The sequence below is a fragment of the Schistocerca gregaria genome, chromosome 3 (genome assembly GCF_023897955.1).
Source record: "Schistocerca gregaria isolate iqSchGreg1 chromosome 3, iqSchGreg1.2, whole genome shotgun sequence".
Taxonomy (NCBI): Eukaryota; Metazoa; Arthropoda; class Insecta; order Orthoptera; family Acrididae; genus Schistocerca; species Schistocerca gregaria.
The window spans coordinates 270963181-270989889 of record NC_064922.1 but is presented as its reverse complement, the minus strand read 5'-3'; the positions used below and the strand labels follow the sequence as shown (position 1 = coordinate 270989889).

General features: G+C 39.3%; 1 protein-coding gene across 1 annotated transcript in view; it reads right to left on the bottom strand.

Moving 5' to 3' along the window:
- Positions 1 to 26709, bottom strand: part of LOC126355394 (dynein beta chain, ciliary) — a 677699-nt gene that overhangs the window by 490643 nt on the left and 160347 nt on the right. The window contains exon 17 of the mRNA XM_050005692.1: positions 11228 to 11444. Coding sequence (XP_049861649.1) covers positions 11228 to 11444 — 217 coding nt within the window. The remainder of the gene's footprint in view (positions 1 to 11227; positions 11445 to 26709) is intronic.

Here is a 26709-nt window from a genome sequence, read left to right as displayed (position 1 = left end):
GTCAAGGTAAAAAGTGTTTGGGCCCTAGTCTTTGCTGAGTGGATGATCACTGGGCATTCTTACCTGGAGATGCATCAGCTGTTGTTCATGTCACAATTGTAAGATGACAGTCATAATTTCATTTTACAACAGGACAGTTCTCCGTCATTCTTTCATTACGATGTTCCATGTTCACTGAACCCGAAACCATGTGATTTTTACCTGTGGGATTTTCACACCTCCTCTTCCCACAACATCCTTGACTTATGAGAACGTGTCAAGGCAGCTGTGACTGACACTGATACAGGCACTTTAGGCCACATGTCAGCCAAATTGGACAATATAATAGACCATTTGTGAACATAACACTAAAAATGTCTTCAGTTGCTGATTCCATACACACAGTCACAAAATACCTTACATCAATACAAACATTAATAACAATGACGAGTGTCTAGATCATTTTGAATAACCCTGTATTTATCAAAAGAAGAAATCACAAATGCTACATTTGAGCAATGCAGGCAAATATATGAGTAAAGAATTCAAAGAATTTCTGCAAAAAGAAGGAATCTGGAGCAGCTGACTCTCCTTAGCACATTTCAGCAAAATGGTGTTGCACAACAGTTCAACCAAATCCTCACAAATAATGTGTGATGTTTGCTTCTGGAGAAGGAATTGTCAAAAAATTTATAGGAGGGCAGGGTTAAAGCACTATATCAACAGCAAATTACTTGTGAACTAGAAGGCTAAAAACAGAAAATGGTGGAGAAAATCTGTGACTATTTGGATGTTGTGTACTGTTGAAAATGAAAAGTAGTCATGGCAAATTGGAACTAGACAACCTCACATAACAGTTGAATATTCAGAAATCATGAAGGACTGCAGACTGTGACTTTGAGCATTACAGAATTTATGCAATATAGTTACATGAGAAGCATGTGATCTCATACAAAGTGAAGATTTGGAATTGCGTGACTTCTGAATAGATGAAAATGGGAAAGGAAACTGAAGGGGAGGATGAATGTGCTGAGAATGATTACTCACCAACAGATGATAATCAATGTTAATTACAGGAACCATTCTCAAATAAAAACTATGGAACACATTCTGAGCAGAAAGCTAAACAGTCAGAATGACTGGCAGTCTACAAAATAAAAGAAAATAAGAAGCTCTGTCCATTTGCAAAGGCGAGTACATCAAGAAAAAAATGTGCACAAATCATATACGAAACCATGTCAGATGACGATAAAAACAAATGGCAACAAGCAATGTCAGAACTGAAAAATGGAAAAATATGAAGTTGAACCTGGGCATTTGTACCACATACCAATAACAATAAAAATACAATGAAAACAGAATAATTGTAGTCAACAGTGATAGCTTCAGGTAATGACCAAAGACCATGTTATTGCAACATATTTGAAGTTGATATGAAAGATGAAGTCTTTGTGGACCTGAAACTTCCTGGCAGATTAAAACTGTGTGCCGGACCGAGACTCGAACTCGGGGCCTTTGCCTTTCGCGGGCAAGTGCTCTACCAACTGAGCTACCCAAGCATGACTTGCGACCCGTCCTCCCAGCTTTACTTCTGCCAGTACCTCGTCTCCTAGCTTCCAAACTTAACAGAACCTCTCCTGCAAACCTTGCAGAACTAGCACTCCTGAAAAAAAGGATATCGTGGAGACATGGCTTAGCCACAGCCTGGGGGATGTTTCCAGAATGAGATTTTCACTCTGCAGTAGAGTGTGCACTGATATGAAACTTTGTGGCAGATTAAAACTGTGTGCCGCACCGAGACTCGAACTCGGGACCTATGCCTTTCGCGGGCAAGTGCTCTACCAACTGAGCTACCCAAGCACGACTCACGACTCATCCTCACAGCTTTACTTCTGCCAGTACCTCCCACAAAAGGCAAAGGCCCCAAGTTCGAGTCTTAGTCTGGCTCACAGTTTTAATCTGCCAGGAAGTTTCATATCAGCGCACACTCCACTGCACAGTGAAAATCTCATTCTCTATGTAGACCTGCCCATGCATTTCACAGATTAACTGACAAACTACACAGAAAATTCTATGGCATATCAGATCAGGAGGAAATTCACAATGTTGAGTGGTTCTGTAGACTTGAAAAGTGGATTGATGGATTCAATCAGCCCACCAGAAGATGAAACAAGACATTCAATGAGTTCCTGCACAAGCAAGAGATATTACAACCAATTGACAAGTTGTCAAACAAAATGAAAAACACCTGATGCATAAAATTTGAATAAGAGACCTCAGAGTAGACTGAATTGTACAGTCAATTATAACCTGTAGAGATGACAGATTTTAGACTAAACAACATACGCATAGGAAATTTTAGAAGAATCTCAAATGGAAAACAGCAGGCCTGTGGAAACACCTCTCACTGTTACTGTACAGCTACAAAATGTAACAGATGACGACAAGCTTAGTGAACAGGACGCATCAAAGTACAGAATCACAGAAAGAAGTCTCCTACACTTGGGAGTGTACACAACCAGATTAAGCACATCCAGTGATGTAGTTAAGCCAGTTCAGCAACAATCTGAGTGAGGAAAAATGATGTGCCATCATCACACTCTAAGTTACTTGGGTGGCAGAACAAAAAGTGTTTGCTTATTCCAAAACTGATAAAGAAATTGAAATGTTTAGTGATAACACTGTGGAGCTGACCAAATCATGGTAAATTCTATAGTAAATATTTGACTATTTTTGGGAGAGTGACTATATGCAGGAGCAGCAGCAAACAATGGATAGTTTCATTAGAGCACAAGTGAAGCTGTAACAAAAGCAATCTGGATGAACCACCATTTCATTGAGACTGGTTAAGATTGTTTTCTGTCCCATCCTATGGATATTTTCATTGATAATTAATAAATGAAGATTAAGCTTCAGAAAGAGCCAAACATATGGATCTAAATATGTTCTTTGAGCGAGAAGGGGTCAAAAGCAGCAAAGTAAGTTTGTAACATATTGTAAGTGAGTAGAATGTCACAGACGGCACAGGCAATCAACAACCAGAGGTTGAAAACCCATGTTGGAAGTTATTGGGTGCCAAAGATCAGGGGCATCAATGATATGGACTATCTTTCTTGTAATCTTTCAAGTCTTTTCAGTATTTTTAAAATGATATCGTGCTCACTTTTAGTTGTAACCTTTTTATTGTGCTATTGGAACTTCAACTTTTATGCTATTTTCAGACATGGGATTTGATGTTATATTAGGGCAAAGAAATAGGTTAAAATAATGTTTTCTTAGAGCTTTCCTGCTATTGCTTATATATTCAATAGTTCTACTAAATGTATTTATAACAAGCACTGACTACATTACCATCAATACTGGCACAGTCCTACAAGAACATTATTTTTAACCTATTTCTATACCACTATATAGCAGAAGGATATCATCACCAGGAAAAAAAAAGCTGGCATTGTACAGTCAGGAGCATGGAATGTTAGATCCCTCAGTTTGGTAGATAGGTTAGAAAATTTAAGAAGGGAAAAGGGAGAAGTTGAAGGCAGATGATATGGGAGTTACTGAAGGTGGGTGGGAGGAAGAACAAGACTTCTGGTCAGATGAGTACAAGGACATAACAACAATAAAATAGGGATACAATGCAGGAGTGGGCCAGGTTTGTGTGTGTGTGTGTGTGTGTGTGTGTGTGTGTGTGTGTGTGTGTGTGTGTGTGTGTGTTCCACATCCCCACCAAAGCCACTGGGTCAATTCCAACAAAAACTGTTACATACAACCCTTATTGTCTGGAAAGATATCTGCAGGGTTAAGAAATAACTAGCTCCAATTGGGTTGGAGATGACATAGGAGAGGGAAAAAGAGATGCACAGAGAGATCTGGAGGAAGAGAGTATGGGGGAGAATTATATGGACAGAGGGGAAGGAGGATATGGAAAGAGACGGGGGCAGAAGGAATGGATTGAGTGTGTGGGAAAGAAGGAAGAGGAGGAGGGGAGGGGAGGAGGAGATGGACAGGCAGAGAGACGGGAGAAGTAGATGGACAGAGAGAGGGGAAGGAAGAGGATGGAAAAGTATATGAACAGAGATAGTGAGGAGAGAGAAAAGACTGTGTGTGCAGGGGGAAGGGGGGGGGGGGGGCAGGAGGAGATGGACAGAGAAAGGAAGGAAGAGATGGACAGAGAGAGGGGGAAGAGAAGATGGAGTGAGAGGGGCAGGAAGACAAGGACATACAGAGGGGACAGGATGAGATACAGAGAAAGTGGGCAGGAGGTGATGCATGAAGAGAGGGAGGAATAGGACAGATGGGAGGCGGAGGGGGGAGGGGTAGGAGGAGATGGACAGGTGGTGGAGAAGAAACAAAGAATAAAATGATGACAGGCCCAGCGTCAACCCCACAGGTCCAGAAAATTGGTTCTAACAACCTACTATTGAAACCTATTGAGAGAGTATCAACAAAATAGCAACTTCCGTACAGTTCACAGACTAAACAACTACGAAAAGTCTGACTCGTGATCCACACCTGTGACTTGTATCTCCAACCCATTCAAGTAAAATGGGGTAGGTAAACAGCGGTACTACTTACCCTAAGTTAAGCTAGCCTCCTCAAAGAAATCTGTATAAATGCAACCATAAAAGTTAGTTGATTGTAAACAGTACAAAACTGCTTTGTGTAAAACTCATATTAAAAATTGTTACTATCACCCAGTAAAAAATCGTACAAACCCTCACAAGATTTCATCCTTTAATAGACAAAACCCTTACAAAATAAACTAAATTATACTTCTAAATATTCATCCACATGAGTCACTGGATACATACTATCACATTGAACATATTCATCAATAGACATTTTAATGTTTACCACAGCACCTATTTATGATGCTTTTATTCCCTGCATCTCTGCCATCAGGCAGTAACAGTTACATTTTTAGGGCAACTGGTAACTTTCTGTAGTACTGCCTGCTAAACTTCTTTACCCCCTATTACCTGCATCAGGAACAGCACTCAAAGCTCGGAGACTTGTGTCCTTACTTTTCATTTACTAATGCAGAGTATTAAATGTATAACTAAAGCTCAGGTAGGTTCCTCTAAACTGTAACTCTGGATTAAGCAATAAAACAACAGTCCTCTACTTTCATAGAAACAATCAGTTATCCATCTTTCCTTAGGAAACTATTTACTAACAACCATCCAATTTTCACAATGATGGATCCTCTTTGCCAGGTGGCTATAATTTAAACTGAAAGTGTTCCTAGTACTGCAGTGCTGGCTGTATACATCACGAGATGCTAAAACATTTTAGGTATGTTCATTAATCGGTGAACATGTGGTGTATGCTGAAAAAAATAATGGTTCCACTTTTGCCACTAGGTGGAAATATTACGCTGCAAAAGTCATTACATGAAATGTTTTCTGTTTTCGCACAGTATGCTGTGTTTGGTGACACTGTAATGTAACATGACATTTTTTTTAGGAAATGCCATGGTACACTCTTAAGCTCTTTGAGAAATGGAAGATATTCACATGAATATAGAGAGAAAAGATTTTATTTTAAGTTAGCTGAACTAGAATGGAACAAAATACTGTCGCTACACTTCTGTTTATGGAGAGCCAAGACTCTATGCAGGAGCTGCATCACCTGTGGGCATGAGTGGTGAACAGACATTGCCACTTGATGTGATGGACATTTCCTTCTGTGGAGCCGTTTATGGAAAGTGTTATGCCGGCTCGCCAAGGTATAATCAAAGAGCCTGTATCAGCAATAAACATTATCTAAAATGTAATGTATTTGACTTACTTCATTGTACATGGTCTAGAGACGAGGAGGAGCCTGGTGCTCACTGTAAAGTACATAGTATTAATGGTTAATCTGACAATACATAGTTAATATTTGGTATGCTTGCTTTACATTGTTTGAAATTTTTTCCAGCTAATTGATGAAATCTTCAGGGAAGAGGTTCCAAGCACTGTGAAGGAGATTACTAGTTGTGACTGTACTGTAGGCCTCTAGAAGAGCATAGCGTTCCAAAGGATTGGAAAAGGGCACAAGTCATCCCCGTTTTCAAGAAGGGACGTCGAACAGATGTGCAGAACTATAGACCTATATCTCTAACGTCGATCAGTTGCAGAATTTTGGAACACGTATTATGTTCGAGTATAATGACTTTTCTGGAGACTAGAAATCTACTCTGTAGGAGTCAGCATGGGTTTTGAAAAAGACAGTCATGTAAAACCCAGCTCACGCTATTTGTCCACGAGACTCAGAGGGCCGTAGACACAGGTTCCCAGGTAGATGCCGTGTTTCTCGACTTCCGCAAGGCGTTCGATACAGTTCCCCACAGTCGTTTAATGAACAAAGTAAGAGCATATGGACTATCAGACCAATTGTGTGATTGGATTGAGGAGTTCCTAGATAACAGAATGCAGCATGTCATTCTAAATGGAGAGAAGTCTTCCGAAGTAAGAGTGATTTCCGGTGTGCGGCAGGGGAGTGTCATAGGACCGTTGCTATTCACAATATACATAAATGACCTGGTGGATGACATCAGAAGTTCAATACCTCCTCATTAGTTATGTGATTTACCCATCTAATCTTCTGAGGCTTTTTGCAGATGATGCTGTGGTGTATCGAGAGGTTGTAACAATGGAAAATTGTACTGAAATGCAGGAGGATCTGCAGCGAATTGACGCATGGTGCAGGGAATGGCAATTGAATCTCAATGTAGAGAAGTGTAATGTGCTGTGAATACATAGAAAGATAGATCCCTTATCATTTAGCTACAAAATAGCAGGTCAGCAACTGGAAGCAGTTAATTCTATAAATTATCTGGGAGTATGCATTAGGAGTGATTTAAAATGGAATTATCATATAAAGTTGATCATCAGTAAAGCAGATGCCAGACTGAGATTCATTGGAAGAATCCTAAGGAAATGCAATCCGAAAACAAAGGAAGTAGGTTACAGTACGCTTGTTCTCCCACTGCTTGAATACTGCTCAGCAGTGTGGGATCCGTACCAAATAGAGTTGATAGAGAAGATACAACAGAGAGCAGCGCACTTCGTTACAGGATCATTTAGTAATCACGAAAGCATTATGGAGATGATAGATAAACTCCAGTGGAAGACTCTGCAGGAGAGAAGCTCAGTAGCTCGGTACGGGCTTTTGTTAAAAGTTTCGAGAACATACCTTCACCGAAGAGTCAAACAGTATATTGCTCCCTCCTACGTATATCTTGCGAAGAGACCATAAGGATAAAATCAGAGAGATTAGAGCCCACACAGAGGCATACTGACAATCCTTCTTTCCACGAACAATACGAGACTGGAATAGAAGGGAGAACCGATAGGGGTACTCAAGGTACCCTCCGCCACACACCGTCAGGTGGCTTGTGGAGTATGGATGTAGATGTAGACTGAATAGAAGTACCAGCTCTACAAGATAAATTTATACATGACTGTATTATCCACAACATATTAGCCAACAAATTGAATCTACAAAAGTTGTTTCCTATTCCTAGAGGATGCATGTAAATGGTAGGTGTGATGTCTCCTGGCAAGCACTAGGCATTGATAATGTGTGTCGATTTCTTTTGTGAAGTGACTGTTGGTGAAATTGGTTATGAGGATTTATGTTTTCAATATGAAGGCTATTAAGAAGGAAGATCTTGCATTGCTCATAAAATTGTTTTATCAGAATAACAGCAATAGCACCATTGCATTGCAGTAATATTGCCAACAGGACTAGCAGCAAAGGGGACCTGTGTCAATAAATGGGCAAAGAGTAAGACCAAGAAAATAGAAAAACAGGTGAATTACATGATGAAGCAGGGAGAATGAAGTTGGCCAAAGCCATTTCAGTTGTTGATGAAGTTGCTGTAGCTATAACTTTCCATGCAGCACAAGCCTCAAACTCTGCAGCCAGTGCTCGAGCTATGTCATGGGAATGGTCTCTCTCCTGGTCAACAGCTCAAAAGATGTTGCGGTGCATTTTACCCTGGTATCTTGTATGCAATATTCAGCATGTGCAACAAATGAAGCCCCAAGATACGCTACAACACCGTAATATTGCCCTTCCTTTCTTGACATGGATGAAAATGGTTGGTATGTGGCTGGGGAATTTTCTTTGGAATGGACGAGGCACAGTTACAGCATGGCTACTCAAACTTGGAAAAAGAAATCGTTGAGAATTTCAGGTGTGAGGAGGAAGATGGTTTCAAGAAGTTCCTGACAAAATTAATGGTGGGCAGCGGGACAAGCAGCATACCAAATAATACTTTTCTTTCCTCTCAGCTGAGCTATATACCGGCCATAAATAGTAGTTTAACCACAGTTTTTACACACCGAGGATTCCAGGATTTCCAAAAGAATTGCCACCCTGATTTTGCTCTGCACGGTGCCACAACTGCACAGAACAGTTGCATATGGGATTTTACTCTGCCACATGTTGTGCAGGAAAATTCACTGCACTCGGCATATGTGATTGTATGGTGTGCATTCACAAGCTCCTCCATTCTCCATCCATTTTTCTTTGACGAGATGATGACTAGTGCACCTGTCAGGTGTAGAATGCAACTGTGTCCACACCACTATTTTCATGGAAGATTGGGTGACACCACATGTTGCTTGCCAGGTGAAAGATTTGCTTCAAGAAATGTTCAGTATGTTGTTGTAGTGGTCTTCAGTCCTGAGACTGGTTAGATGCACTCTCCATACTACTCTATCCTGTGCAAGCTTCTTCATCTCCCAGTACTTACTGCAACCTACATCCTTCTGAATCTGCTTAGTGTATTCATCTATTGGTCTCCCTCTATGATTATTACCCTCCACGCTGCCCTCCAATGCTAAATTTGTGATCACTTGATGCCTCAGAACATGTCTTACCAACCGGTCCCTCCTTCTTGGCAAGTTGTGCCACAAACTCCTCTTCTCCCCAATTCTATTCAATACCTCCTCATTAGTTATGTGATTTACCCATCTAATCTTCAGCATTCTTCTATAGCACCACATTTTGAAAGCTTCTATTCTCTTCTTGTCCAAACTATCGTCCATGTTTCACTTCCATACATGGCTACATTCCATACAAATACTTTCAGAATCAACTTCCTGACACTTTAATCTGTACTTGATGTTAACAAATTTCTCTTCTTCAGAAATGCTTTCGTTGTCATTGCCAGTCTACATTTTATATCTTCTCTACTTCGACCATCATCAGTTATTTTGCTCCCCAAATAGCAAACCTCATTTACTACTTTAAGTGTCTCATTCCCTAATCTAATTCCCTCACCCGACTTAATTCAACTACATTCCACTATCCTCGTTTTGCTTTTGTTGATGTTCATCTTATATCCTCCTTTCAAGACACAGTCCATTCTGTTCAACTGCTCTTCCAAGTCCTTTGTTGTCTCTGACAGAATTACAATGTCATCGGCGAACCTCAGAGTTTTTATTTCTTCTCCATGGATTTTAATTCCAACTCTGAATTTCTCTTTTGTTTCCTTTACTGCTTGCTCAATATACAGATTGAATAACATTGGGGAGAGGCTACAACCCTGTCTCACTCCCTTCCCAACCACTGCTTCCCTTTCATGCCCCTCGACTCTTGCAACTGCCATAACGTATGATATAGTGCATGTATAATAAAGTGGCCGGTAGACATGCAGTCAGGAGGGAAAGTGTGGGGGGATATTGGTAGTGGTGGGGGTTGCCAGCAGGGCGTCAGCACACTGCTGGGTAAATGCTGAGCAGTGGAGGGGATGTGCTATTCTAAGCTGATGGCTAGGCACTTATTTTTTGTAAATATTAAGTGGAGCCTCTCCATGCCCATACTTGCATGGTGACCATCAAAAATAGAACAGCTGAGTTACACACACACACTCCAATTCAGAGTGAAATTTCATTCTGGAAACCTCCTCCAGGTTGTGGCAAAGCCATATCTTCACAGTATCCTTTCTTCAGGGAAATCTAGTTCTACCAGGTTCACAGGAGAGCTTCTGTGAAGTTTGAAAGGTACGAAATGAAGTAAAGGCAGAATTAAAGCTGTGTAAATGGGCCGTCAGTCTTGGTTTGTTAGTTCAGTTGGTACACTACCTGCCCACGAAAGGCAAATGTGCCGAATTTGAGTCTCGCTCCGGTACACAGCTTTAATCTGTCAGAATGTTCCACATCAGTTGCAGAGTGAAAATTTCATTCTGGAAACATCCCACAATCTGAGGCTAAGTCATGTCTCCATAATATCATTTCTTCCATGAGTGCTAATTCTGCAAGGTTCACATGAGAGCTTCTGTGAAGAATGGAAGATAGGAAACAAGGTACTGGCAGAATTAAAGCTGTGAGGACAGTTTTTTTATATAGTTAACGTAAGTGAATACATAAAAACTCTACTCATCAAGCAGCAGAAGGAGAATACATGCATTTAAAGGTTAAGGAGATTTGTAAACTTTTAAAGGCAGTGCCCTTTCTTCTGGCACAAGAGATATGAAGAAAAGGGACTGATGAGGTTTAGGAAATAAGGAGAGTTTGGAAAAGTTGCTCAGAACCATGATTCAGCGGAGACTTACTATATGGGATGAGAAAGAAAGAATGCTTGTTGGGGACTGCAGTCTCCTACCACCATTTGGTGAGTAGATTTTTTATCTATCCAGTTACATAATATTTTCAAAAACTGAAAATTGTTTATTTAGTATGAGTTTCAGAAAGATATAGTTATGATGAAACATAATCGAAACTACAACATAAAGAAATGACACAAAAAATATTTTTATAGTAGTAATTAGGAAAAAAAACACAGACTTGCAAGAACTGTGAGTTGTTTGATCTTTCATAATAAAGAACTATTTGTGATACAGTCTTTGTCAGAAAGGGGTGTACAATTTATAACTATTATATACAAATATTCAAGTACAAGTTTCCATAAAATAACAGACAGTTAAATGATGGACTACACAAGAGGCTTGGGTGCAGTACTGTGTAACAGGAGTGAAGCATTATTGAAAGGCTTTATTAAAGTAATACGTACAACTGAAAAAAAAGAAAAGAATAGAAAACATTGTCACACACACACACACACACACACACAATTCAGACATTATTTTGAATAGAGAAGTTCATTATTACTATATCCTATTAATATGGCCTGTAATCACAGTCAGTACTTCCATCACTGTTAACAGGCTGAAATACAAATGTTATTCAATGGGTTTTTAGGTCAAATTTGTTTGGATATCTATTGCAACTTTCTAATTACACTTATCTGATACCTCATATGTCCGGCCACAATTTGCACTTATGCGTGGTATAAGTGCAGCCATGTGCATAATATCATCAATAAGGCCAGAAACAAGCTTCTGAAACCCATCAGGATGGTCCTGTGGCTGAAGGGGTGGCACCAGCTCCAAAGTAGGTTCACGCAGTTGCAGCTGAGCTTCAAATAACGGTGCATATCCACCATCCATTTGTTCCCATAGTGTTCCCAGACTGAAATCATTGCAGTGAAAATGCAAGATGTTAAATGAATTTCAAGCACCTATAAAATAACAAATGAGACAAAAAGACATAGATCAGGTTTTTATTAACATCTCTCACATTAAAGACAGTCCCTCATGAAGGACTCACTCCTCAGTGATCGCAATTAAGTCAGTGGACAAAAGACTCATGCATGTGGCTCATTAAAAACTTAAAGCTTAATTTAATACAAACACAAAACATTTGCCTGTTGGTGTTGTTAAACAGTGAGATGAGCAATAAAAATATTGTCCAATTACATCTATGATGCAGTTTAAAAATACACTCCTGGAAATGGAAAAAAGAACACATTGACACCGGTGTGTCAGACCCACCATACTTGCTCCGGACACTGCGAGAGGGCTGTACAAGCAATGATCACACGCACGGCACAGCGGACACACCAGGAACCGCGGTGTTGGCCGTCGAATGGCGCTAGCTGCGCAGCATTTGTGCACCGCCGCCGTCAGTGTCAGCCAGTTTGCCGTGGCATACGGAGCTCCATCGCAGTCTTTAACACTGGTAGCATGCCACGACAGCGTGGACGTGAACCGTATGAGCAGTTGACGGACTTTGAGCGAGGGCGTATAGTGGGCATGCAGGAGGCCAGGTGGACGTACCGCCGAATTGCTCAACACGTGGGGCGTGAGGTCTCCACAGTACATCGATGTTGTCGCCAGTGGTCGGCGGAAGGTGCACGTGCCCGTCGACCTGGGACCGGACCGCAGTGACGCACGGATGCACGCCAAGACCATAGGATCCTACGCAGTGCCGTAGGGGACCGCACCGCCACTTCCCAGCAAATTAGGGACACTGTTGCTCCTGGGGTATCGGCGAGGACCATTCGCAACCGTCTCCATGAAGCTGGGCTATGGTCCCGCACACCGTTAGGCCGTCTTCCGCTCACGCCCCAACATCGTGCAGCCCGCCTCCAGTGGTGCCGCGACAGGCATGAATGGAGGGACGAATGGAGACGTGTCGTCTTCAGCGATGAGTCGCTTCTGCCTTGGTGTCAATGATGGTCGTATGCGTGTTTGGCGCCGTGCAGGTGAGCGCCACAATCAGGACTGCATACGACCGAGGCACACAGGGCCAACACCCGGCATCATGGTGTGGGGAGCGATCTCCTACACTGGCCGTACACCTCTGGTGATCATCGAGGGGACGCTGAATAGTGTACGGTACATCCAAACCGTCATCGAACCCATCGTTCTACCATTCCTAGACCGGAAAGGGAACGTGCTGTTCCAACAGGACAATGCACGTCCGCATGTATCCCGTGCCACCCAACGTGCTCTAGAAGGTGTAAGTCAACTACCCTGGCCAGCAAGATCTCCGGATCTGTCCCCCATTGAACATGTTTGGGACTGGATGAAGTGTCGTCTTACGCGGTCTGCACGTCCAGCACGAACGCTGGTCCAACTGAGGCGCCAGGTGGAAATGGCATGGCAAGCCGTTCCACAGGACCACATCCAGCATCTCTACGATCGTCTCCATGGGAGAGTAGCAGCCTGCATTGCTGCGAAAGGTGGATATACACTGTACTAGTGCCGACATTGTGCATGCTCTGTTGCCTGTGTCTATGTGCCTCTGGTTCTGCCAGTGTGATCATGTGATGTATCTGACCCCAGGAATGTGTCAATAAAGTTTCCCCTTCCTGGGACAATGAATTCATGGTGTTCTTATTTCAATTTCCAGGAGTGTAGTTCCTATTTGTGAAAATAGAATGAGACTAACAGAACAGGACAGAATGTTCATACACACTTTAATTTTGAAAGTTGCTGCCATCTTTCTACTATATCTAATGTAAAATCACACTTGGTTAGGAAAAGAAAATCATAACTGAGTTGTTTAATGTCTTTTCTTTAAATTTATACATAGTTGTCAAAGATATGTAAATATACCAGAGAAGACATTGTTACCTTCCACATAATATTTCTCCAACTTCACAAACTTTTTTTTTTTAAAAAAAATAAGCCACTCAACTACCAAAGCAACAGGCAGAGTATAGTTTGACACAAAGTTTAATTTTTTGCTCTTCTTCTTCCTTCTCCTTCTACTCTTCCTCCTTTACCTCACCACTACTCCTTTTTTGCTGTAATGTCTCTGAAGGTCTTGATGCTACTGTTTTCTGAATACAATGTTTATTCTGTTGATAATTGTTATAAATTTCTAATAGTGATGTGTAAATTTCTCTTTCGCTGTACTGTAAAGAACAATTTAAAAATAAATAAATAAAAATAAAAAAAGAAGATAAAGCATAACACATTACATACCTACCTGACCCCTAGAGTAGTAATACTGATACGGATACATTTTTTGTGCTCAATTTTCTGTCAAAGTAAGCACTATGTGTGGTATTTTGAAATATCTGCTGCACTTGGACATCATTTCAAATACTGAATGCCTTCATATAACTGAATAGAGTATACATAGAATAAACATTCTGGAAAACAAAGTATAAAGCATTGTAAACTTTCCCTGCATGCAGCTCAGGTTAGTGTTTCTTACTTTTAGGAAACAGACAGATGGAGCAGGTTCAATCAGTCGAGATTCAGAATAGGGATATCAGAATATCCATTAATGAACTTACAGGACAGTTCAGATGCAAATGTGTTTTAGAATGGAAGATAATGTGACTGAATGTGGCTTCCCCCAGAGGCGGAGTACACCAACAATAAGCGACACGGTGGAAATTGTGGAATGGGGTATGCTACTATTTCATTTCAGGGTCTTAATATTTTATGAGCTCAAATACAATCATTATTTTGCGTTTTGTTATATTTTTTACTAAAAGAGCACATTTATCCTCTTTTCATAGTTTCAAACTGTCAACTTTTCTTGATCTATTGTAAATGATCAGTGTTTTGGAAAGCTAATGTTTTTTCACATCAGAATTGATATATAAAGAGACACCAATGTGTGGCATCTAGTTGAAAAGTAAGTCATGAAAATATCACACCCATATATATCTACAATCTTTCACTACTGAAAGAAGACATCACTTCTTTAATGAAGAGGACAAGGACAGTATTACTGATAAAGTTAAATAGTTCTGAAAGAAAGTTAACTAAAAGTTAATATATTTGTTACACTCATCATTCTGCTAGTATTTTCTTCAATGATTGCTGATTGACAGTTAATAAAATACATTATATTGTTCAGAATGACCATGAATTCTGATACTGTGGGGGTGGGCGGGAAAGTAGGGGACAGGGGGGAGCTGCGAGTTTACAAGCCTGGCTGGCTGCTGGCTTAGACAAAAAGACTAATTTAGTGGCAAGGTTGAGTTTCATATGCTTAGCCATAGTAGCGCTAAGTACAAAGGTAATGGCTGGAAATTCCTGAAAGGATTTTGGTGGTTAAGCCAGCTGCAGATGTATGACTGACTGTCAACATGTGACTCTGCAGCTACAAAATACTAGTTACCTGTATTATATATAAAATTACTATATGTGAGTCCACTGGATCAGTGTAATAAATATGAATATCCACTTGTGCACCTCAACATCATGAGTTCAATGTAGCATGAATTTTATGAACAATGATTGCAAAAACGTTTTACACCACACTACTAGTAAACCAAAACTGCCACAATCAAAAACAATATGTGAAACAGAAGAAGAACTGTACAGTGAACACATACCAACACAATTTGCCTGTAACTTTTATGGATCCAGAGTATTGACCACTTGATTACAATAACTCAGTTAAATTCACCAGAGCAAAATGTACTCTAGAACCATACGTATCACGGTGCAGCATGACCATACAGGGACCATACCTTTACCCTTCTCCTAAATGTATTTATGTTTAGACATTGCTTGATTTGTGATGGTACTCAACAATACTCTGTACCTGTACCTCTGATGAAAAAAAATCTGCACCACAGATTTTGAGATGTGGAACAATAGAAATTTCAGGGAAAATGGTGTTGAGACACTTGCAGTTCACTTTCAGTTGAATGCACAAGACATGATTACAGCATTTGGTGAGTATATTTTTAATAATTATGAGGACTTTGTATGGAAACTGTGAAAACAAAGAAAATTATTCCATTAATTAGCTTCTGTTAACAACTACCACCAAGACAGTCTTAGTGCTGTCTAGTGAATGTGAATCAGATCATTAGTGATAGCAGAGCCTCTCTGTTAACAAATACTGTTTCTTCACTACTTTTTATGACGTGGAATGGCCCACCACTGACTCATTTTGACCCTTCAAAGTATGTGGAATCTCAGCTGCTTCATGGATGACACTTCACTATGGATGCCAACAGAATGGGAAGAGACATATGAGGGGTGTACAACAAAATCCTTTCAGAGTTTTGGCTAAATATATAAACTGTAAGTTAAAACATTTAAGATTTTTCCTTATTCAGTATCTTGTAGTTCAAATTTATGAGTGTGAATTTTACTGTAATTTTTTTCTTTATAATAAAAGGCAAACTGAGAAACAGAAGACTAAATGAAAATGTAATAAAAACTGTTGGTGCACATGGGAGTTTTATTTTTTACCAATACAAATGTTGTATTCATACTTTTAAAATCCTCAGGAAAGCATTAAAAATAAGAAGTCTAAATTTCAAACCTCCCTCAACACCAAGGCCTCAGTACCAAAACTTCTTTTTCACATATGTTTAGGTAGATAAGACATTTCTGTGAACACTGAAGTATTATGCAGTTTGATTACAATAGGCCTCCAATTAAATTAGATGTATTTCACATTTGGTGAGTGTTACGTAACAATAAAGAGCACAGCATAAATGATCAGGATATTGCACACTGTTTTCACATGACACACATAAAAAGAAGTATTTATTTTCATTTGCTTATTTTAAATGTTGTGAAGGGGTTGTGGCATTTTATCATGATTTCATTAATGTTTAGTGTAGTATTTAATTTAGCATAGTGTTGTAGTATGTGTGTAAGATCAGAAAGTGACCACCGTGGGGAGATGCTTATTTCAATAAGTTTAGTCTTAAAAAAATTATACACTTTCAATGATGATTATTTTATAATAATTTTGTAAGATCTTGTTAGCATGACTAGTGGAGTATGGTTTGCTGAATTTAAACAGGTGGCACTGCTGCACCTCATGGTCTTTTGTGGTCTGTCTGTTTCACGTGGTTGGATCTGGCAGTCATTTGGTTATGAGTCAGAGTAGCAGTCAGTAAGAGTTGAACTAAGTCTCTGGGTGGCAATCCAGCTGCACTGTTCCAACACTTTATAAAGTTTAATGAGTGATAGAATCTTTGAGCAGCATACGGGTACATAACACACTTTCAAATTTCTTTCAAGTGTTGTATCCTTTCATAACTGAAAGACCTTGATTTTGTGTGTCATGCTGGACTTTAAAAGAAAGTGAAGCACTGTTACTAAAGAACTTTAAGATGAAAATACAGTCGGGATCTGGATTTTGGTTCTGTTTCCACAGTAGCTGTTCCGCCTGAGGCATCTGCCACATCTTATGAGCTATTCCTGTAATCTTACCTGCACTTGGCAACAAGCTTAATTATTTAACCTTGATATAGAAATCTTATTAAGCTTGCTACAGAAACTTTATAAGCTTCATGTTTAATGATTTTATGTGGGACTTCCATTTTTATTTTTGTGTTTTAAGTGAACAATATATAGCAGTCAACTTCACCACTTCTATATTCTTTTGTTATCACCGAATTTTCACTCATTTTATTTAACTTACTATTTATTTATTGTTGCAGCCTATGACAAACCTTATGCATTTAATGGCTGTGTGTTGATGTTGTGGGGCAAGAGGGCCAGAACAGCTTGAAGCACCAATCATTTACTGAACTCACTGGCTATCAGGAATGGACTCTTCAGCACAGAAAACAGATGTTGGGGCATTGTTATTGATTCGATTTTTCATATGATTAGGCTTCAGTAAAAGTTCATTAGACATTTGATAGCAGTATCAATATTAGCACAGCTAAAACAAGGACTGCAATGCTCATGTGACTGCATCATAAAAAAAATAAAAAGAGCAATGAGACATTGACCTTTCCTTGTTTTTATACATAGTTCCACAGGGGCCAAATTGAGCAGCAAATCTGCATGGTCATGGGATTAACATTGGAAAATTAACACCAGCAAAACAACAATAGGTGAAATAAAATGCACATGAATCCTGTGCAGATGACAAACTGTGAGTATGCATTAGTATAATCAACAATAAAACACAGGAATCAGCTTATTTTTTCCCACGAACTCCCCGACAGAATAAAAGGGGTTCAGTTTAGAGTTGAAAGTGTGAGGATGACTGCTAAGACTTTTTAAATTCTTGTGGTAGCTTACTGGAAGTGGATGCAGCAGAATAATGCATGCTTTTCTGCAGAAGACTCAAGAAGATTAGATCCAATTGTAGACTGGATTTCTGTCTATCATTAACTGAGTGAAAGTTGCTATTTCTTGGTAATAAGCTCATATTGTTAACAACAAGTGACATCAAAAAATATTGAGAGGTCAATGTCAGAATTCCCAAACTCTGGAACTGGGGTTGACAAGAGATTCATGAACTTATATCACATATTGCTCGAACTAACCATTTATGAGCCAAAAATACTCTTTGTGAATGGGATGAGTTACTGCGGAATGTCATGCTGTCTGTCACAGATGAATGCAAATATACAAAGTAGATTAATTTTTGTGTTGGACTTAATGCAGATAATATTCTAATGCTAAATAGGGCTATAGCAGAATTAAGTTTTTGAACAAGGTCCTGAACATGTGCTGTCCATGACAACATATTACCTGTTTGAATACATAGAAATTTAAACTGTTTAGATTCCCTAATGATATGCCCATTCAATGTTATGTAAGTGTCAGTTTTGGTTGAGTTGCGTGTCAAACTGTAAAAATTGAATATTACTGTTATTTACCATCAATTTATTTTCTACAAGTCAGGAACATATGTCTGGAACTGCTCTATTTGATACACTGTCTTTATGTTGCACTTAAGATATTTTAGAATTGCCCTGAGGCAACCCCCCCCCCCCCCCCCCCATTTAATCATGTCTCAATCAGATACCACATCATAACCGTTCCGATTACTGTAGAGAATGACCTTTTGCTATCTATTCTTAAAGTACGAGAGGAACAACTGTGAGCTACTCCTCTTATTCCATAACAGTTCAACTTCTGCAGTAAAATTTTATAATCAACACATTCAAGTGCCTTAGATCAAATGAGACACCTAGTCTTTACACAAAAAGAGAATATAGTGTTTTCAGTTGTTACACTTTTTCTGAAACGAAACTGTACTTTTGACAGCAAATTATGTGAACTGAAATTATCAATTACCATTATAAACACAGATTTTTTGTAACTTTTGCAAACACTGATGGCATAGGAATAGATCTAAAAAAATGAAATGATTTTATTGCATTGTTGGCCTGGAGGCCCCATTCGGGGGAGTTCGGCCATCGTATTGCAAGTCCTTTTTCGTTGACGCCACTTCGGCAACTTGCGAGTCAATGATGATGAAAATGATGATGAAGGACACACAACACCCAGTCCCCGGCCAGGAATCAAACCCTATCCCCCTGTGTGGTAAACGATAATGCTACCTCTATCCTACGGAGAGGGACAATAGATCTACAGGTCTCTATATTATCCCATTTTCATTTTTTACAACCAGTTTCAGTACTGAGCAATTTAACTGCTCACAAAACTGACTGTTTCTAAACGAAAAGTTAGAAATTGATTGTCAAATACTGTGCATATAACTGAGTTAAAGAAACAAAAACATTCTTACTATGAACTGCTTTACATCCCTGACCTTGTGCTGGTTGCAGATATTTCCTTCATGGCTGACCATATGGTTTTAATTTTATCATGGGAGTTAGCTATTCTATTTGTGTACCACATGTTTTTTTGCCTTCCTAATGACTTTTTAAGCACCTCAAAGTAATGTTTATAATGGACTATTGGAGCTCCATTGTTACTACCCCTAACGTTTTGATATAATTCCCACTTTCTTCTACATGATATCCTTATCCCATTATTCAGCCATCCATGTTGCCTGTTACTGCCAATATCCTGTTTTATAAGTTCTAAAGAAAAAAAAGCTTCCAAAGAACATAATAAATGTGTTGATAAACACATTATATTCATCATCTATGTTATCTGCAAAAAACTTCCACATGGGAAAAATATATTAAAAACAAAGATTCCAAGACTTACCAAGCGGGAAAGTGCCGGCAGACAGGCACAATGAACAAAACACACAAACGCACACACAGAATTACTAGCTTTCGCAACCGGTGGTTGCTTCTTCAGGAAAGAGGGAAGGAGAGGGAAAGACGAAAGGATGTGGGTTTTAAGCGAGAGGGTAAGGAGTCATTCCAATCCCGGGAGCGGAAAGACTTCCCTTAGGGGGAAAAAAAGGACAGGTGTGCGTGTGCGAGTGTACACCTGTCCTTTTTTTTTGTGCTCTAAGTGGACTGTAGGCTAAGCTACATATCTGAATTTACATTGATCTGTAACATAGTTTTTACAATATGGAGTGTGTGTAATGCCATAAAAACCAGTAATAACTAAAACTGACATCACATTTGTCTTTCTTTAGTTTAGTAAGGACCATGGGAGGTATGAGATAGTACATTACAGGACCGTTTCTTTATGTATCTCTTGTAACCTGTAGATATTTACTGAAGAATGTTATTTTCTTTTAAGAACAAGAAACAATGGCTAGTAAATAGCAGAAGACCTGACCTTTAGCAGAAATATATCTTACATCCACTCAACAACATGCAGGTTTCTTCACTACATTGTCCGTGAAAACAGCCATGTCATACACCACCTCTGATGCAATCATTGCACAGCTTTTTATATTAGTATGACTACCAACCAGCTGTCCACCACGATGAATGGCCAACTGAACTGTGGCCAAGAACAATGTGGATGACCCAGTGGTACAACATCCAGCTGAATATAACATTCTTGATTTCAACGCCTGTTTCACAACCTGGGCCACTGGGCCATCCAATACCAGCTTTTATTAACTGTGCAGATGGAAGTCATTCTTACAACACTTACTCTGCTCCTGAAATTACACCAACTTCACCCTGCGATAGCTTTTTGTATCCACACCTTTCACCGAAAAGTTTCCACCCCTCCGTTCTATCACCCCAATTCACATCCCCTCACTCTCAATGTGTGCCACTCTCTGCAAACACACCAACAAGCTTTTCCTCCTCTCTGCTCTCATTTTTTCGGCCCCCTCCCACCCCTACATCCTTCCAATGCTGCACCTGGAAAGTTTGTCCTGCTGCCTTCTAATCCCGGCATGCTCCAAGAGACAGCACTCTTCTCCCCCACCCACATCCTGGTGTCCCCTTCCCTATCCCACTCAGGATTGATGTTTTCATTCAACACAACAGCTGCAGTCTGGCCAGAGAGGCAGTAGACAACAGTAATGTGTGCATGACATGCACCTGCTTGTGTGAATGTGTGTGTATTTTCCTTTCCTTTCTGACAAAGGCTTTGGCTGAAAGCTCAGTGTGTAACCATTTTTTTGTTGTGCCTGTCTCCAGCTCAACCTGTCATCTTTACACAGAGTAGCACTTATTCTTTTCAAGACCGTTCATATTCCAACCTGGACTTTTCACTGTTTATCAAACATAAAAATATGTTCTTCTGGAATTAATAAACTGCCAGTCAATTGCAAAATGGAAGATTTATTTAAACATCTTGACCATGGTTTCAAGGGTTTTTAAATAAACCTTCCATTTTGCAACTGAGTGGCTGTTTATTAATTGTACAAGATAATTTCATGCTATGGTTGCTGCTCCAGCCATGTACAAAATTTTAAAACAAAAATACAGTATGTTTCAATCATTATATAAACCTGGACAATTACACAATGCCAAAATTTATATATACATTAAATCTGGCTATGATTAAATAATTATGTCAATATTATCAGCAAATGGCTTTGACATGTGCTAAGAAACCTACGCATATAAGATGCTGCTGATTATAGGGATGTCTGCCCAATACTAGTCCAGCAATATATAAACATATCCTATTGTGCAGCTTATGCATATATGTGAGAGAGACTTCAAAGAGCAAAACATGCTGGACTAAGCTTCTTAATTAGTGAATCCATGTCCTGACCCTGTTATCCAGCTGGACTGCAAGGAGTTTTACACAGTACAGTAATTAATTTTGTGATGTACAACCAACAATGTCTACTTCTGGCACTAACATTTCAATCTTCCTTTTTTGAAACTGCAATATAAGTCTTTTTGGGATTAAGATTTACATTGTTTGCTGTAAGGCAATTGTAGGTATGTACAGAAATCATCTGATCTGTGTGTGGTAAGATTTAACTTATCTTCAGTGTCTGATAAAAACTGAATTACACTGCTGTCAGCTCTGAAACTAGGCCTGTAGGTTTTGAAGGAAGCAAGATGATGTGATAATTTTCGGAATTCAGATTTTATACCCTAATAACATCATTAGCTGTCTTTATTTAACATTAGGCCATTTCCACATTCATTATGGTACAAAGCATTCTGAAATTTGTAGAGCAGCAACAGAAACAGAATAGTCACAGATGCAGAATCTACAACAATTACTGCACAGACAGCTAGAACTGGAGTTGTCACAGAAATAAATATCAGTAGCAATAGCTAACAAAACAAAATTGTACCACAACACACACTGTTGGCTCACTACCCATCTTCAGCCCATTCAGGCCAAGTTCCACTCTCTATCTCTGTCAGGCCTGAATCTGTCACACCCACAAGTCACTATCTCACATTGGCTCAGACCACAGACCAAGTGTCACTACATTTCCATCTACATCAATACTCCACATGCCACCTGACGGAGTGTGGTGGAGGGTACTTCTGGTTCCACAGTCTGTAGCCCCATGCTTGTTCCTTTACTGAACTGTGTGGTGTGAAGAATGACTGTTGATAAACCTCTGTATTAGCTATAACTTCTCAAACTTTCTTGTTGTGCTAACTTTGTAAGATGTATGTTAAGTAATATGTAGTCCGACTTTTCCCAAAATGTAATCTCTCAGAACGTCAATAGTAAACCACTCCATAACGCATAACACCCCTCTTGTAGCATCTGCCACTGGAGTTTGTTGAGCACCTCTGTAACACTCTCTCACCGACTAAAAGACCTTGTGATGAAATGCACTGCTCTTTATTGTATCTTCTGTATCTCTCCTATTAGTCCCACATCGTAACCTTGCTAAAGTTATGAGCACTATTCAAGAATCAGGCGAAAAATTGTTTTGTAAGTCACTTCTTTCATCGATGTATTAAAAGGAAAGGAAATCCTGTGATCCGGTCCCGAAGACCACGCCACAGTCGAGCAAAAGCCCATTTTATTGTCACTCATTCTTGGATCAGGAAGGAGAAGCACGAGGTCAGCGCATCTCACTTCCGACTGCTATCAAAATTCTGGCATTGGAGTCATTGCCTCTCAATCAGGTATCTACTTAAATGGTATCATGAGGCTGAGTGCTTCCCGATACAGCACTAGCACCATGGAAAAATCCCTGATAGTACTGGGAATCGAACCTTGGTTCCTCACAAGAGTATATGTCAAGTTGGACACTCGACTACAGAGGTGAACTGAATAAGTTACATGTCCTTAATATTCTTCCTATGAATCACTTTCTAGCATCTGCTTTCCCTACTATTTGTTTTATGTGGTTATACCAAATAAGGTCACTCTGCCATGTTACTCCTGGATATTTTACAACACATACTGTTTCCAGCAGTTTGTCATCAATGGTATAGTTGTACAGTAGCGGATATCTTCTCATATGCAAGTGCAATATGTTACATTTCTTTATGTTCAGGATGAACAGCCAGTCCCTGCACCATTCGTCAAGCCACTGCAGGACCTTTAGCAAATCGCTACAGTCTTTTGGTGTTGCTACAGCCTTGTAGACAAGAATATCATATGCAAACAGCGTTATGCAATTTCCAACATTTTGTACTAGATCATACAGAATATTGTAAGCACTTCCTTGCGAGTACTCCAGAAATTACTTTTACATTTTTAGCTTTTGTTCCATTATGAATGAAGTTTCCATTCTCTTTGAAAGAAAGTCTTGAGTCCAGTTGAAAATCTGGTCTAGTATTCGGTAAAACTCTTTTTTTTCACTACATGGTAGTGCAGGAACATGATAAATGCCTTCCTGAAGTCTAAGAATAAGGCATCAGCCTGAGCGCTGATGTCTACAGCACAATCTCATGGAGCAACAGAATGAACTGAGTTTTGCAAGATCTCTGTTTGCAGAATTCATGTTGATTTTTATGGAGGAACGTTTCATTTTCCAAAACCATCATAATACATGAGCATAAAACATGTTTCATAATTGTACAACAGATTGATGTCCATGATGTAGACTTATAATTATGTGTATCTGTCCTACGACCCTTCTCAAAAATAGGAATGACCTGTATTTCTTTTCCAGCCACTGTGGACCCTTTGTTACTCCAACAACCTACAATAAACTGTTGCTAGTAGGATGGCAACTTTGTAGTATTCTGTTGTTTATTCAGGAGAACAGCAACTATTTTTCTCGAAGGTGGCACACATTCCCCGTGATTCTCCTAAATTTCTTCAGGCAAATGCCACGGTCGTTCCGTTGAAAGGGCACGGCTGACTTCCTTCCCCATCCTTCCCTATTCCGATGAGATCAATGACCTCACTGTTTGGTCTCTTCCCCCAAAACAATCCAACCCAGCCTTGCACGTTGACTTCATCTTGTGCTTCTTATTTCCACAGTTATTTCTTCTTCCATATGAAACTATGTCATTACTTGCCTGCCTAAAATCATTTCACTGCAACACACAGCATTGTTGTGGCAGTACAATATATATTGCCACATACAATCTCTTTAATCTCTCCCAGATTGAAGACAACATGTATTTTCTAGAACTTCTGTTATTTGCTCTTCTGATGTCTGCTGCCATGGTCTTTACTTTCCACGGTAGCTGCTGGTCTTTATTTCCAAACTGTGTAACTTATTTTTTGCCATTAATTTATAATAAGGCACTGGGCTAAAGCCTGTTCCATTTGCTATCTTCTTATGCATAATTATCTACATTCAACTAGTTATTCCATACATATGTAACTTGAAAATAAGTAAACTGAATAAAATTGTTGTATTGTTGTGGTCGTAGTCTTCAGTCCAAAGACTAGTTTGAAATAGTGGTTGCTGATGATTTTAATATGTCTACGGATTTTTCTTAAAAAGTCAGTGACATTGTAATTCAAATTAATATCTTTTGTTAGTATTCCAACTAAGGTAACTAACTCCTCAAAAACAGCCATACATAATCTTCATAGAAATGTGTAATGTACAAAATTATATAATGAAACCAATAGTCAATGGCCTCTCTGACCATCACACAGTTTCTTATGTTAATACTGATAAGAGTGCAAAATCTACTAATTATTAGTTCTGAGTGTACTAAGTAAGCTAGCAATTAATTAGTTTTAATATACCCTTCAAAGACATGTACTAGAACGATGTAAACAGAGCTAATGGCATGAACAAGAAATATAACACTTTCAATAACAAAGTCCTAACCTCATCTGAAAGTTGTTTTTCGAAAAAAGCTACTTTGAACTGATGGGATGGGACATACCATCTGTCATGCACTTCACAGTAGTTTGTAGAGTACAGATATAGGAGTAGAGTCTATGGCAGCAAATTTTACATTCCGTGCAGCAAATGAATAGTTAGAAAATTAATACTTCTTGTGATATGGGTGTGAATTTCTAACCTGCAAGACTACTGAACTATAAATGAAAGTGCCTAGTGTAAAAATAAATGTTGTGGTTATTTTGAAATCCACACTAAGCCTACAAATACAATTTTCCTCTCTGCCTTGTACAGTTTCCTAACAACCGTTACACTGAAGATAAAAGCCTATACACCTGTAAGTGGATAATTATCTTTAAACAGTCCAAATGAGAATCGTAGTGGTAGGCCTATATATCTGGGCTTCAGACCGTTCTGAAGGGACACTTTGCAACTTGCAGTTAACTCACCAAAGAAATCGCAGTTTTTAAAACCGATAATCATTTACACATGACACCTATAGAGGATACTGAAAACTAACCTGAAATTTTAATTGGAACGGTAGCCGTACAGGGTCTATATGCGTTTCAGTAATTTTTTCGATTACTTGTACCTCTCCTGCAGGCCTTACTTACAGTGCAATGATTAGATAATAACGTACCCGCGATGTTCATCTTCTTTAAAAACACAGTTTCTATTATGCTATTTTTGCAACAATCAAAAATCTCAACAACAAATAGCTCACTTGTAACAATGACTCCTATTCATCAACGTTGGGCCCTCTCTGCAGTGCTGACCAACAATGTGTAGAAACTACCAACCTTAGAAAAAATAGGCATGTCAATTACATGCAATACGAACAAAGACCTATCAGTGAATGCCATCACATGTATTATACTAAAGTTATCGAAAAAGAGGCCATTACTCTTCTGCTTTGAGAGCTTGGCGACAGTAAAATTATTATTACCGATACTATTGTTGTAATTATTCAGAGAGCAACTTTTTTTTAGTGCTCACGCTTATGGAACTAAATTGAAAGCGCAGTAGCAAAACATCTCAACAGACAGATATTTATTGAATAGCGCGTGACCTACATTTAACCTGAAAGAAATGCCCTATACCATGTGAGTCTCAATCCCCTATCTCAAAACTACAAACGATTTAGGCTACTATTACTGCCTTCTTAACAAAAAAGCCTAACGGGCCTGTTGGACAATAAATCCTATTTCATACAGTTTTCAATATGTCTCATAATTGTTAGTGAGCAGTAGTGTTCTTTTTTGCAATTACTAGTCCACCAAAAAAAAGCGTTATATTACTTGCACCTAGAAGAACTCTTACGCTATGTTTACTACTGGTTGATGTGTAATCATTCGTCTTGAATGTTACTTAGGTACAGAGTCTGATTTCATGCGCTTCAGTTTATATATGCTCATAGGAGCTCTGGCAAATCACCTGCTGTAACAGCACATTTTGTACTAAAATGATCCCACACGATAGCTTTTTCGGTTCAGCTTCGCGCGTTCGCTTCGCGTTTCCAACAGCACTAGTAGGCATAAATATTTGTGCATATGTAATTTCCCTGAAACGAATCTTGCTTTTTTCAGCAGACGAGTATTCGTGGTCGGTTGCTGCTCACGTGTGTGTCCTTAAGAAC